This window comes from Camelus dromedarius, chromosome 5 (assembly GCF_036321535.1).
Source record: "Camelus dromedarius isolate mCamDro1 chromosome 5, mCamDro1.pat, whole genome shotgun sequence".
In the NCBI taxonomy this organism is placed as follows: Eukaryota; Metazoa; Chordata; class Mammalia; order Artiodactyla; family Camelidae; genus Camelus; species Camelus dromedarius.
The window spans coordinates 10,661,672-10,676,081 of record NC_087440.1 but is presented as its reverse complement, the minus strand read 5'-3'; the positions used below and the strand labels follow the sequence as shown (position 1 = coordinate 10,676,081).

General features: G+C 35.1%; 2 protein-coding genes across 7 annotated transcripts in view; one reads left to right on the top strand and one right to left on the bottom strand.

The window, feature by feature from the left end:
• TEX9 (testis expressed 9) overlaps positions 1-11,783 on the top strand; it is a 72,138-nt gene extending 60,355 nt beyond the window's left edge. For 2 of the 4 annotated variants that reach the window (XM_064485572.1, XM_064485571.1), the window contains 2 exons: positions 199-272; positions 11,699-11,783. In XM_064485572.1, coding sequence (XP_064341642.1) covers positions 199-272; positions 11,699-11,768 — 144 coding nt within the window. In that variant the 3' untranslated portion in view covers positions 11,769-11,783. Of the gene's footprint in view, positions 1-198; positions 1,853-11,698 lie in introns of those variants that run through there. The other 2 variants (XM_010979578.3, XM_064485573.1) reach the window with 1 other exon arrangement.
• Positions 862-14,410, bottom strand: part of MNS1 (meiosis specific nuclear structural 1) — a 137,217-nt gene continuing 123,668 nt past the window's right edge. For all 3 annotated transcript variants that reach the window (XM_064485568.1, XM_064485569.1, XM_064485570.1), the window contains 3 exons: positions 7,764-8,021; positions 2,551-2,676; positions 862-1,144 (listed from right to left, as the gene is read on the bottom strand). In XM_064485568.1, coding sequence (XP_064341638.1) covers positions 1,052-1,144; positions 2,551-2,676; positions 7,764-8,021 — 477 coding nt within the window. In that variant the 3' untranslated portion in view covers positions 862-1,051. The remainder of the gene's footprint in view (positions 1,145-2,550; positions 2,677-7,763; positions 8,022-14,410) is intronic.

The window sequence follows — 14,410 nt, the reverse complement described above, 5'->3', positions numbered from 1 at the left end:
GGTTGGTACAATACCGCCAGTGGACAGAGGCTTTTTGAGGCTAACCATTAATGCAATTACTATTTCAAATACCATGTTGACTGGAATTAGCTACACATTCCTGTAACAAAACCTACAGTTTGATAACATATTATACACACTAACAGATTTCTTGTTCTATTGTCTACTCTTAATACTAGACAATTTTTTTTTTAACAGATGCATATTGAAGCTGCTAAGATGCTGTCTTTCACTGAAGAAGAGTTTATAAAGGCACTTGAATGGGGGAATTAGTAAGTGATCTACTTCTTCACCTACAGTATGTGGTGGACATATATACCCTTTAAGTTTTAATGGTTTGAATTATTTTTACATGTAATGAAGATATTTGATACTGAAATCAAAATAATTCCAAATTTCCTATTTAAATTGGGGTATACAAAATTGATATCTAATTATTAGAAAATATCTTGTAAAACAAAGTACCAGGAGTTTAACTTTTAATTCTGTTATCACTCTTATGACCTTCTAGCCATTGTCAACTTCTGAGTAGAATATTTTATATTCTAGAGATTTAGCTCTAGTTTGTGAATGGCATTTATCTGAAAGTCTGTTTCTCTATTCTTACTGACAATTAAGTGCATTAGGTAATAAAGCACTTTAAAATTCCCCTTTACTTTTCTCTCTACTGTACAGTGGACAGGGAAAGATTTCCCTGGCCAAATCAGGGAAGTAAAGTTCCCAAACACAAAGACAAAAGTGGTATGGAGAGGTCAGTCTCCTGGGTTTAGCCTATGATATGGAGTTTGGTTTAGAACTCAGATCTTCAAATTATCAGTACAAAAACAATAGTTTGATTAAATGCAATTAACTGCAGTTAAAATATACTCAGTAATTTAATTTTTATCAGAAAACAAATGTTTTATAGATAACTGTTTACAAATCATGAAATACAAAGATGTTTTAGAAAATCCAGAGACAATGGATTCCTACGCTCACTGAGCTGGAAAACAAAAATTACACTGACATCTAGTGGTAACATTCAAGAGTAAGATTTTACCAAATCTTGGTATCACTTCTCTTCACAATTTTCACTCCTTTTCTGGTACGCCTTCCTAAACTCTTCACCAAGCATATCAATATCATCCTCTTTTTTGAATACTCCCTACAAGAAAAATATGTTGTGTGTTACTCTGCCAGAATATTTCACTAAATGTAAGACCAAAAGATATATGGACATGAAGCTTTAAGGTTATCTCCAAGATAATGAAATCTATTTAATGTATTTATGAACATTTTTTTCTGAAATTGACTTGATATATATTATTTGCTGAATACTCTTGGACTGACCTGATTTCCTGATCTATCAGACCATGTGTTAGAACTTACTTACAAGTACTGCTTCTTGGATGGGCTGCATGAGAAGTAATTTAATCCATACTGTACCCTCTACCCTTGTTTTGAAGCAGCTCTACAGTATGTGTGAGGGCGGTCAGGGTGAAGAGACTGAGCTTTGCCAGATTCAGGCATGGGACTGGCTCTTGGCTCAATTCTATGCCTAATCAGCAAACGTTCAATCTTGCAGAAGAGAATCCAGATTTGGAGTTAAACCAATTAATTTTTAATCCCTTTAAAACAAAATTAAATATTTACTTATCTAAAGAATCCAAAGAATAATTTAAGTCATTTGAAGCCCTTAGGACCTAAAGGATACAATCATTTTAGGTTATTTTGCTTCACAAATACCTAAAACCCAGGCTCTCCCGAAATTTATAGTGTATATTATGAAATTTATCGATTCCAATTTGATACAGTATAAAATAACTATAACTCAATAAAAAATGTTAAAAAATAAAAGGTAAAAAAAAATCAATTCCATATGGCTTTTGTCATTAATACATCATTTTGTATTTATTAATCCTATCTAATTAGACTAAGGTCCTATAGACAAGTAATAATTACTCAGTTCTCTTTCTCCTTCCTTCCTTTGTACTGAACTAAATATACACTTGATTCTTTTGATTGAATAAAGTATCAAATGGCATAATTTCTATATTAGAAGGATGGAAATTTGTTATATGAGTCCAGATGTTTATGTGGCCTGTGAAACTCAGTTATTTTTATAGTCATAATGTATTTCAGATACACATGAAAACTTGCCATCTTTTGGAAGTATTTTTAAAAACAGGTTACCCAGTTAAAACATAACCTGTTGTGTAGCAGATCCGCCTCAGACTCAGGTCAAGTATGTGTCTGTTACTGGTGTTACCAGTGACAAGGTTTTCCTGTACATCATCAGACAGTGTCACAACTGCTGTAAGGTAGTTTAGTTTTAGACCTCCTACACTGAAAGAGGAGAAAAGAACGTCTAAAATTGAAATGCAATAATTCCAGCTCATACGTATAAGAATGTGCCAAGACCAACTCTCTCATTCTGGACATGCTCCGTTACTGGTCCACCTCATGCTGCTGCTCTGTAACAGCAGGAGGCAAGTGTAACCCAGGCCCTCTGAAATCCTAATATCCTGGTTTTTTCCCACTACTCGAGGTTATAAGTTAAATCTCACTTACCTTAGGTAGATAGCCTAGTAATTTTGTAGCATGTTCTTTGAGAAGTTTTAGTCTTTCTTCTTCAATAATTTCATTAATACATCCTTGTTGTCTTTGCTGCAGCTGCCATTCTTCCAGTTCACGTTGCTGAAAATGTAAATAAAATTTATTGTATTGTCACAAAACACATTAATCTTTTAAGAATTTGTCAAAACAACTACTTGCAGTAAATTAAACTGATACAGATAATACATGTATCTTTTATGTATGTTATATATGTATCTTTTACAGTCACTATTCCTCTAGAGTTATGAGAGAAATAGCTATGACTAGGATTCTACGGAGGCAAGTACATATTTTCAGGACAATGTCTATCTTTGTGACCAAGGAAAAATGGTTCAAAGAAATGATTTCTCAATTCAACAAATATTTATTAAATGCTTACCATATGCCAGGTGCTGAAGACAGCTTAACAGTGTAAGACAAAAAAGGGTGGATTAAACAGAATAGGGTTATCTAAAAGTAAGTATTTCCATACATATTGTTTTTAAAGACTGTACGAAACACAAAAGTAGCAGCAAAAGTTCTAAAAGGAGAAACAGTATTTCTCAGGAAAGAATTCTGATGATAGAAAACCACACCAAAATTCTGTGCCATGTAAATATGGGAGAGATGACTAGCTTCAATGTTTCAGGGCTTAAAAGAACTCTTACGGAAATGTATCTAAATAGTCCTGTTGGATAGGGAAGGAGCTAAAGGCCGACCAGACCACTGAAATAGTGATGAATTTCTGCCAAGAATTATTTCAGTTAAAGTAGTATTAATGCTAAACTTTTCTTTGAAATAACTAGTTTAAGTCACGTAAATCAGAAAGCAGGATGTCTGTCTTTTTTTTTTTTTTTTTGCTACAATGAGAGGCAAGTTTTTATATAACCTAATAACTCTTTAAAGTTATTAAATGAAGACAGAGAAGGATGCTGGAACACAGCTATATCCAATGCCACTTAAACCCGGAATTGCTTCTCATGAGAATATTTTTTCCTACTATCATCTCAGATGTATTTGTATTACAGAATCAGAAGCAGCATTGACAGCTAATTGAGAAAAGACTTTCTACACTCACACCCATCTTGCTACTGAATTGAAAGGTTGAGTTCTTAATTATTTTATCTCTAAGATGAAAAAGGGTAATGGGATCTGCCATAGAACTGTCATGTCTAAGACTACGTTTCTAAGGCTCGTTCACGCTCAAGTGTGGTCACAACAGGCCTAGGTTTTGCCAGTGGAATATAAGCTAAAGTGTCACATGGTAGTTTCTAGGAATCAATCTTACATACATCCTTTTGCATTTCTTTCATCTAAAACATGGATAGGAAGGTTGAAGATCCAATTTAAACCATGAAGATGAGGGCTATATTCTACAGAAACCAAAGCAAAAAGCTAGGAGGAGCCTGCGTTCCTGAAGACTATGAAAAAAGCCTCTACTGATTGCCAATCTCTAGACTTTCACATGAGGGAAGAGTAAACTGTCTGCTAAGCCACAGTTGATTTGAGACTGTACTTGTAGCCAGACATCATCCTAACTGGTCTACGCCTTTTAACAGAGAGGTGTGAGAAGGTGGTATAGTGTCGTGGGGAAAGCTCACTTGTTAGATTTTTGTCCAATGATGGCCTCTAACTTGGGTATAATACAGGATTTCCCTTCTTAGTATGTGGTAGGCCACATTAACTGTTTATCCTAAAAACATTTTTTATAGTAAATTAGGGTAAATAGTCTAGAAAGGTATGAAACCATTTTGTCCATCAGGACAAATTCTGAATAGCTCTGTTGGTAGGAAATATCTCCTGAGGCGTTTCAAATTTTGTCTGATTAAACATATGAATTTTTTAGAGGTGGACATAATTAGAGATTATTTTTTAGAGTTAGAGCTTTATAGGACTGTGTAATGGCATGGATTCATGAGTTCTGTGAGCATGAAAATCCATCCTTGCTCTTGGGCCATAACAAAAATGTTACGATACTGATACTTAAAACTAAGTCCACAGCTTCATACTGGGAATGTTTACAATTTTTAAAAAGTAAGACAAGTTGCTTGTTAAATTATCTATGCTTTAGGTAATATTTTCTGATTTCTTCCATTTATAGTTATCTTGATAACTTTTTTGAGGAGCTTTCTGATTACCTCTTGTAAGCCACGAGACAGGACAGTCTGAGTCACTGACTCTAATTCTTTCTAGGCAAGCAGTATTCAAAGCCTTCTGGTCAATTTCAAAAGCCTTCAAATTTTCAGTTTCCTCAGTTACTCTGCTCTGACAGTGCTGATCACCCTCACTGATTCAAAAAACAATTAAGTATGTACCACTTGCCAGGCAAAATGCTAGGTGCTTTGCAGGTAATTATCTCCCTTAAAGGTTAGAGTATTTCATAACTGGTTTCTATCAAAGCTAAGGATTTGAGATTTTATCCAGTAGGAATCCACTTAGGTTTAAAGCAGGAGGAGAACTTAATGAGATTTTTAAGGCCATGGTTAACCGGTAACAGGTGGACTGGAGTGACAAGACCAATTAGAAGACAATTTCAATGGCCCACAGAATGACACTGAATGTCTGAACTAAGCTATGAAGGTGAGAAACTGGATTTAAGAGTTATTGCTGAGGTGGAATCAATAGACTTTGGTGGCTGACTAAAAATTATTAGGTAAGAAAGAGGAAAAATCCAGGAATGGTTTCAAGGTGATAGCATATTCACTCAGTCACCCAAACCTGTCTTTAACCAAGACTTAGGCTACAGAAATTAGGAAAGGTTTGTCAGCTATGTTCACTTTTAGAAACCTAAATTCTAAGGCACGCACAAGATTTTCAACCATGTCCTTTAGGCATCAGGCAATCTAGCAACAGAACTACGGCGCGAGTTAAGCACAAAGGAGAACCAAAAACTGAACCCCAAGTATCCCAACACTTCATGGAGAAGCCAAAAGACAGACCTGATCTCTTGTGGGTTTCTGCGACATCCAGAGCCTCCTTTTTCTGACCATTTCTTGGTCTTGTTTTTTTTCTCCTACTGTCAGCTCCAAAATTAGAATGTTCTCCAAGACTCAGTCACTGGCCCTCTGTTTCTCATTATAAAATATTCTTTAGAGGAATCATCTTAGTTTGAAACTCTGTGCTACTTAATGAGAGAGATACATTTCTAAGAAAACTTGATCTAAGTTTTCTTCTGTTGCCCAAGCCTTCAGGATTTTTCAACTTGCATTTCTGTTTCAAACTCAGTATGACTAAAACTGAAGTCATTATATCTTTTGGCTCCAACTCAGAACATAACAGCACTTGTATTCCTTGAGCTTCTCATATTTGAAACCTTGAGAGTTCTTGGACTCCTTTCTCTCTACCCAATAGGGTCCAAAAAGCATGCAAGTCTCATCTCTTCTTCCTTTAAAACCATTTAAACTCTTCCCTTTCTCTCTCTCCTTCCATTGCTCTGTTAACCTATTCCAGGTCCTCATCACTTCACTCTTAAATTACTACTTTCTAGTCTTGTTAAAGACCATATTATGATAACCAGCCTATACTGTATCATATCCACGTCCAAACTCCTCTGCCTATCATTCAGGTTTCTCCATGTGATACTTCCATACGCTACCAACTTAGAATAGCCATCCTCTGTCTTCTTTTACTCATCTTTTGTGTTTTTCCAGGTGTACCCACATAGTTCTGCCAAAATGAACTGCACAATTAGTAATACTCAGTACATTACCAAATTCTGTAAATGTTTACACTGTACCTTCAAAAATATATTCTTAGTATAGTGTTACATGTAATTGAGTCTTTTGCCCAAAAGATATTCATGTCTTATTTTCTTCTGCTAGATTAGAAGCCACAGAATGCCGAGTAGATCAACATCTGTTGATTATAATATCTTGGAATTTCTTTTTGTCTACCCATGCAGTTAAAGATCAACATTATAATATTAATTTATTAATCCTAGCTCTGCCATTTACTTGCTGCGAAACCTTGCACTATATAAATAATCTCTCTGCCTCAGTTTCCACATCCTTAAACGGGGGTAGTAATAGTACCTTACTCACAGGGTTGAAAGCTAAAACTGATTATTTTGCTTGCAATGAGTACAGAATAGTGAATGACATATGAAAATGCTCAATAAATGTTATTGTTTACTACCACTCCTATTACTTTAAAAGATTAACCATATGCCTCATCTGTACTTTTCATATTTAGACTTATCTTTTCAAAGCACTTCCTTTCCATATTACCTCATTTGGTTCTTAAAGCATAACAATCTGGTGAAGCAGATTATAAAAGTATTATTTCAGTTTTATAGATGAAACATAGACAAATCAATGTGTCCAAAGTCACAAACCTAGTTTCCTCACCAGCTCTTAAATCCACACGTCCAACTAAGAAATCTGCCCTTGAGCCTCAAAATCAGTGTGGACAAAATGAAATTATATACCCCTTCAAAAATCTGTTTTTCTTTGTACACACCCTCTGACATCACCACTCACTGAAACCGAAGTAGGTAATAGCATTATTAGTAGGATACTTAATGCTTCTCTCCCCTCTCCAGACCTAACTGGTCACCAAGCCCCATCAATTCTACCTTCTTAACATCTCAGACAGACCCCGTCCCCATTCACATGGGCTTTCACCGCCCATCACGGGGTCACTGTCATCACTTCCGTACTGAGCTTCCTGTCTCCAGTCTCACCCCCAGCATCTGTCCTCTACACTGCTACTCAAGTCATCTGTCCAAATGCAGTTCCTTTCTGAATTCCTTTCTGAATTCTTCAGTGGGTCCCTTGGATAAAGTCCACCTTTAAAATAACAGCCAGGGCATTCGTGATCGGTCTTCTTTCTGCCACACCAAGATGTCCGTATCTGTATCATTATCCTCACAGGCACTTGACCCATCTTTATTATCACTGTTTTTATGTACTTTTCTTAACCAAGACCATAAGCTCAAAGATGATAAGAACTTAGTGATATTTATCTTTATGTTCTTAAAGCCAACAAATGTCTAGCACAAAGAAGGCATCAATAAATATTTTCTAGATGCATTAACAACTGGTCAGAAAAAAATATATGATTGGTAAACAGATATCTAACATCATCTGGCACATAAACAGTTCTCAGTTAAATGTTTAGTGGATAAATAAATGAGTTGATTGCTTTTCAATGATAATTACCAAAACAAAAACAAAAAAACTCTTCCTTACTTTGTCTGCAAGGAACTGGTTGTGACGCTCTTCAATAAGTTTTTCCACAGCTCTCCTGTGTTCAAGTTGCTTCATTCTCTGCTTCTGAGCATTCATTAACTCTATTCGATCATCCTCAGCGAATTTCGCTAGCAAAGCTCTTCTAAAGACTTCCTCTTCCTCTTTTGCAGCCTGCAGGACTAGTTCCTTCAAGGCCATTTGTTCCATAAAATTTTGCTTCAACGCCTTCTGTTTTCTCAATTTCTCTTCTGCTTCTTCCTAAATAATAATACATATAGAAGTTAATTCAGTAACTATTTCTTTACAGCTGATTTATAAAGACAGGGTAGGATATAGTTTGATTAAGCTTATGGTATAAACTGAAAAATTAAGCCTTTCCAAGATAGCACTTTGCCCCATCCTTTAAAAACTAGTAGGTAGATAAAATGTTACCTTTGGATTGCCTATTTATTACTTATTTTAAATTTTAATTGGTATATATTTACTCTTGTTTCTGTACTCAGAATTAATACATTAATATTGAAAGCAGCTGATATAAAAAATTTTTTTGCACATCTGAGGTTATTAACTGTGGTCTGTATACTTTGTACCAACTATGAATCATTCTAGAATCTTGCCTGAAATGTTCAAATCATTGGTAAATACTTCTCAGAACAATTATCTAGCAAAGACAATCAAGTATTTCAGGGAAATTCAAACTTACTTGAAGCAGTTAAAGTCCTTCCTACAAGGCTTAATTTTCCCAATATTTTATTATAAAAGATTTCAAACATAACTAAAATATAAAGAATTTTACAGCAATCACTCATTTTTGCTTTATCATCTATCCAATTAGGATTGATGAAATTTTAAATCATAAACTAATCTAACCAACCTTACTCAATTCTAATACAAGTTCCAGATAGACAGGCCAGTGTTTTCAAGGCATTCAAAATATTGCCTTAACAACACCTGTGTGGCAAAGATACTTACAGATAACACAAACTATAAGGGATTTACTACAGGCCATCAGGTGACACACACAACTTCCAGGAAGGCCAGAGAACCAAGCTGCCATCCCACTGCTCAAATCCCATTTTGGTAACCCCCGTGACGAGATGACTGCTTTCCCATTATGCTTATTTCTAGCCTTACACCTTGGAGGTGATGACTGTTGGAGATAAACTAGGTCATATGAAGAATTCTAACTAAAAGATGAGAAATGTAGTTTTAACTTAATAGTCTTTATAATAAAGTAAGACAAATGAATTTAAAACAGGGTAGGAGTGGGTTTTAAGTGAGCCAAGCAACTTTGTTCATTATATTATGTATTCAACCTCTTCTTCATTTATCCCTATCTAATTTCCTTTTCAAATCCTACCTCCTCCAAAAGTCTCCTCTAATCATTCCAGCTCAGATGTATCTCTTTTGGAACTCTCATACCATTTAATTCTCCCATCATTTAATTTTATTCCACATGTACATGCCTCAGCTCCACACTAAAAATAAAATCTTAGAGGGCATATCATATTTTCCTCTGGGGTGCTGGGCAGATAGTGTTTTTATAATATATAGTTTGTGTTTATTTGCCACATTTGTATAGAAATCAAAGGCTCACTGAAAGCAAGAGATACTGATCTCAGTTTGCTTTGAATTCCTCTCCAGAACGTATCAAAATACTTTGCACACAGAAATTTAGTACATGTTGAACCAAATGAACTGTTGACATTTCCTGGCATCCACTTCCCATACAAATTTTAGTTTAATCCAATGGTGAAGACATCTGGCTAAAACAGTAAAGAGTCTGGCTAAACAAAACACCATTCGTTGCTTTTTTCAACTAGAAGCGTTCGTGTACCCTTTGATGTGTCCGCATCAGTATCATTTAGTTATATAATACAAACTAGAAAATTGTTCATCCTTTTCTGTGTTCTAAAACCCATTGTGTGGTTTGCAGAATAGCTGTTCACTGAGGGTTTCAAGTAATTTTCTGTAAAAGTACTCTGAGCCCAGAAACTTTTTAGAGGTGTCTTAGTGTGGGTTTTCCTCTGAAAGCAAGAGCCTCACATAAGGACGTGTATTTGGATATATTACCGGGGAGGGAATGTGGGGAAGCAGCAGTGAGGGACAAGCAGGATAAAACAGGGAAGGGCAAAAAGCCAACACAAGGGGGCACCACCGAAGACAACGAGGGCTTAATCTGCCCAGGACCCTGTGAGGAATGCATGAACACCTTTCAGGACTTTCTTAAAGGCCAACAGGCGGAGAAGCATTTCTCTCTCAATTTCTGTCCACTACTGGTTGAGGAATGCCCCAGGGGTGTTACTTCCGTCCCCAACCCACACCTCCACACCTTAGGAAGCTGGCAGCAAAGAGTGAGTCTAAGCCGTCACAAAGGTTCCCCACAGCTGTCCCTGAAATCAGAGGTGAGGCTAGAAGGCCGTGGGCAGGGCACAAGAGTCTTCTGATAGTGGAGATATCCTTAATAATCTTATTTTGTCTAATTTTTCTACATCTTTTGAAATCAGTGTATTTTTAACTCAGACACCTGTGCCATTGAGGTTTTCATTTCATTAGTATACAAGTGAATAACCTTTCACTATTTTTCTAATCTTTTTTAGACCCTTTATTCCTTCAAATTTTGTTTTTACTGGCTCAGTGGTAGAGCACATGCTTAGCATGCACGAGGTCCTGGGTTTAATCCCCAGTACCTCCATTAAAAGCATTTTTTTTCTTTTTTATTGTGTTCTTCCAGAGTAAAATCTTTCCCCCCAGTATTAAGCAACTAGGTTAATAAATGCTAATGTGTTCTCCTGATTTAGTTTACTTCTACTTGTATCCTTATTTCCTTCCATATTCTTACCTCATACTTGAATTTATATTGTTTTTCTCAGTAATGAGTTGACTGCCTAGATAATTTTTCCATTAGTTCTCATTTAATAATTAACTGCCTGATAGATTTTGATGTCATAATCTCACCTCTAAATTGTCTGCAAATATGCTCTTCAACAGGAAACAATTGAATGTTTTTAGATTTTCAGTTAGTTAAAATATTTGTTCTTAATTTCTAGTAACGTTTAAATACCCTTTTCCCCTTGTTTTAGTCCAGTAAATTTTCTCTGGCGATCTAACAGCTTTTAAAGTTATATACATCAATGCAATGTTACATGGAAGATTAAATGTTCATTTTGCTAAGCCTCCCGTAGTGATTATACCTTTTATCTGTGATACCCTGGATTCATTTGATGCTCCACTTATCCAGCAATAACCCTGCCTACCTGCTTCCCATTTGTTCATATGTCTGTTATACCTTCACTCATTTTATTCTTAATGCTTTTGGGGTTGACATTAGGTATATATAAGCAGATTACCTTGAAATGTTTTTAAAAAGAACTATACACATTTTACATTCTTACATGCAGTTAATCAGCAAGGATTTAGATAAAATAAGTTTTGATACTATACATGGTATCTGTTTCCTCCTCATTGATGAAATGGTGTATCTAAAATAATGTTTTATTTTTATATAGCTGAAAATATTAAAAATAATACCAATAGCTGCAATTTATTGTGTACCTGGCTAGTCATACAGCTTGCTTTTTAAGTGTTCAAACTTTTTGCTCATTTAAAAAAAACCTGGGTTCTTTATATTCTATTATCAAGTTACAAGTGTTCTTTACATATTCTGGATAGAAGTAATCTGTAAGATACATGTATAGGGAAAATTTTCTCCCAGGCTTTGACTTGCATTTTCATTTTCCTAAAAATGCTAGGAATTTAATTTTGATGAAGCCCAATTTATAAACTTTTTCTTTTAAGACTCATGCCTATTTTATCCTTCTAGAAAAAGTCTTTGCCACTTGCAAGTTCATAACAACCTTCTATGTTTTCTTCTAGAAATTCTGTGGCTTCAGCCTTTTTTATGTCTTACTAATTTTGAGCTCATTTTTCTGTAGTAACATGGCAGAATATAACAAGTGTTGGCAAGGATGTGGAGAAGCTGGAATCCTCCTGCGTTGGTTTTAGGAATGTAAAATGGTGCAGCCTTTGTGGAAAACAGTTGGGAGTTCCTCAAAAAGTTAAACACAGAAGTACCATGTGACCCAGCAACACCACTCCTAGGTATATACCCTAAAGAATTTGAAAAAGATAGTCAAACAAAAACTTGTATACAAATGTACATAATTTGCAGCAACATTCACAGCAGTCCAAAAAAAAAAAAAAGGTGGAAGCAAACCAAATATTCATCAAGTATTAAATGTGTAAACAAAATGTCATATATCCAGTATTATTCAGCCAAAAAAGGAATGAATTACTGATACGGATACATGCTACAAAAATGGATGAACCTCCAAAATACTATTCTAAGGGGAAAAAATCCCAACACAAAAGACCACATATTGTAAGATCCCATTTATATGATACATCCAGAACAGCCAAATTCATAAAGACAGAAAGCAGACTAGTGGTTGCCCAGGGCTAGGAGAGTACAGAATGGGGAGTGACTGCTTAATGCAAGGTATCCTTTTGGGGTAAAGAAGATGCTTTGGAACTAGACAGAGATGATGGTTGCACAACACTGAGAATGTACCAAAGGCTTTTTTTTTTTTAAATAGTTCAAGTAGTAAATTTTGTTACATGAATTTTACCTCAATTTAAAAAAATTTGTTGGAGAAATACACAATCCACAGTTAGACATCAACAATCCTCTTTCAACAACTGACAGAGCCAACTAGACAGAAAATCAGCAAGGATAAATAACTCACCACCAACAACAACCAATAGGATCTAATTGATGTTTATAGACCATTTCACCCAAAATGGCAGGATACATATTCTTTTTAAGGGCTCACAAAACAAATTTAAAGGAAATGGAATCATACTGAGTGTGTTCTCTGATCACAATGGAATCAAACTAGAAATGAATAATTTTTTAAAAACAGGATGATTCCTAGACATCTGGGGACTAAATAACAAAAGAGAAAGTCTCAAGAAAATAGATACATTGGCGTTAATAAAAATGTAAAACAAGACATCAAAACTTGTGAGACACAACTAAAAGAGTTTTGAGGGAAATTTATACTGCCAAGTGCATACATTTAGCAAAATGCATTTATAGCAATAAGTGCATGCATGTAGGAAATGTCCCAAATCAACAATCTATGCTCCTATACCTTAAGAACTCATAAAAAGGAATCAGAAAGAAAGAAAGAGCAGAAATCAATGGAATTGAAAACAGAAAATCAACGGACAGTATCAATGAAACAAAAGGCTGGCTCTTTTTTTTAAAAAATCCGTGAAACTAAAACCGTAATACTCCAAGAAGAAAACGGTAAGCTCCTCTACTTCAGTCTTGGCAATAATTTTTTTCAATTTGACACCAAAAGCAAAAATAAACAGGTGAGATTACATCAAACTGGAAAGTTTCATCACAGAAAAGGAATCCTATGGAATGCAAGAAAACATCTGCAAATACTACCTCTGAGTTAATGTTAATGTTAATGAGGGGTTAATGTCCAAAATATATAAAGAAGTCATAAAACTCAATAGAAAAGAACCAAAAACTCTAATTAAAAAATCTAACAGACTTTTTTTCCACAGATGGCCAACAGGTCCATGAAAGGTGCTCAACATCACTAAATATGAAGGAAATGCAAATCAAAACAACAAGATATCAGAATAGCTATCATCAAAAAAACAAGAAATAGTAAGTGTTGAGTTGTGAGGATGTGGTAAAAGGGAATCCCTGTCACTGCTGGTGAGCATGTAAATTGGTGCAGCCACTATGGAAAACAGTATGGATGTTCCTCAAAAACTTAAAAGATAGAACTACCATATGATCCAGCAATCCCACTTCTGGGTATGTATCCAAAAGAAATGAAAATAGGATCTTAATGAGATATCGGCACTCCCATGTTCATTGCAGCACTATTTACAATAGCTAAAATATGGAAACAACCTAATTGTCCATCAACAGATGAAATGGTTAAAGCAAATGTGGAATATTCAGCCATAAAAAAGGAAATCCTACCGTCTGTGACAACATGAAATGGAACTTGAGGGTATCATGCTAAGTGAAATGAGCTGGACAAAAAGACAAATATTACATGGTAACACTTAGGTGTGGAATCCAAAATGGAAAAAAACGTCAAATTCATTGAAACAGTTGAAAAGTGGTTGCCAGAGGCTTGGGAGATGGGAGAAATAGGAAGAGGTTGGTAAAACAGTACAAATTTACAGCTCTATGATGAATAAGGTCTGAGGATTTATGTAAAACATGGTAACTACAGTTGATAAAACTCTGAAATTTGCAGAGTAGAATTTAAATATTCTCACAAAAAAAGATAAATATATGAGGTGATAGATGTGTTGACTAGATGGGGTAATCTTTTCACAATGCAAACATTTATCAAGTCACCATTATGTACACTTTAAATATCTTAACACTTTATATGTCAATTATACCTCAAGAAAGCTGAAATTAAAAAAAATTGTAACAAAAAACCTAATGCAAGAGTGACCAAATAAACAAACTACCATTATCAGGAATGAAACATGGGATAGCACTAGAGACTCTGCAGACCTTAAAAGAATTAAAGGTATAGTACAAACAATTCTACACACACCTAAGTTTGACAACTTAGACAAAAAATATCCCTTCCTTGAGA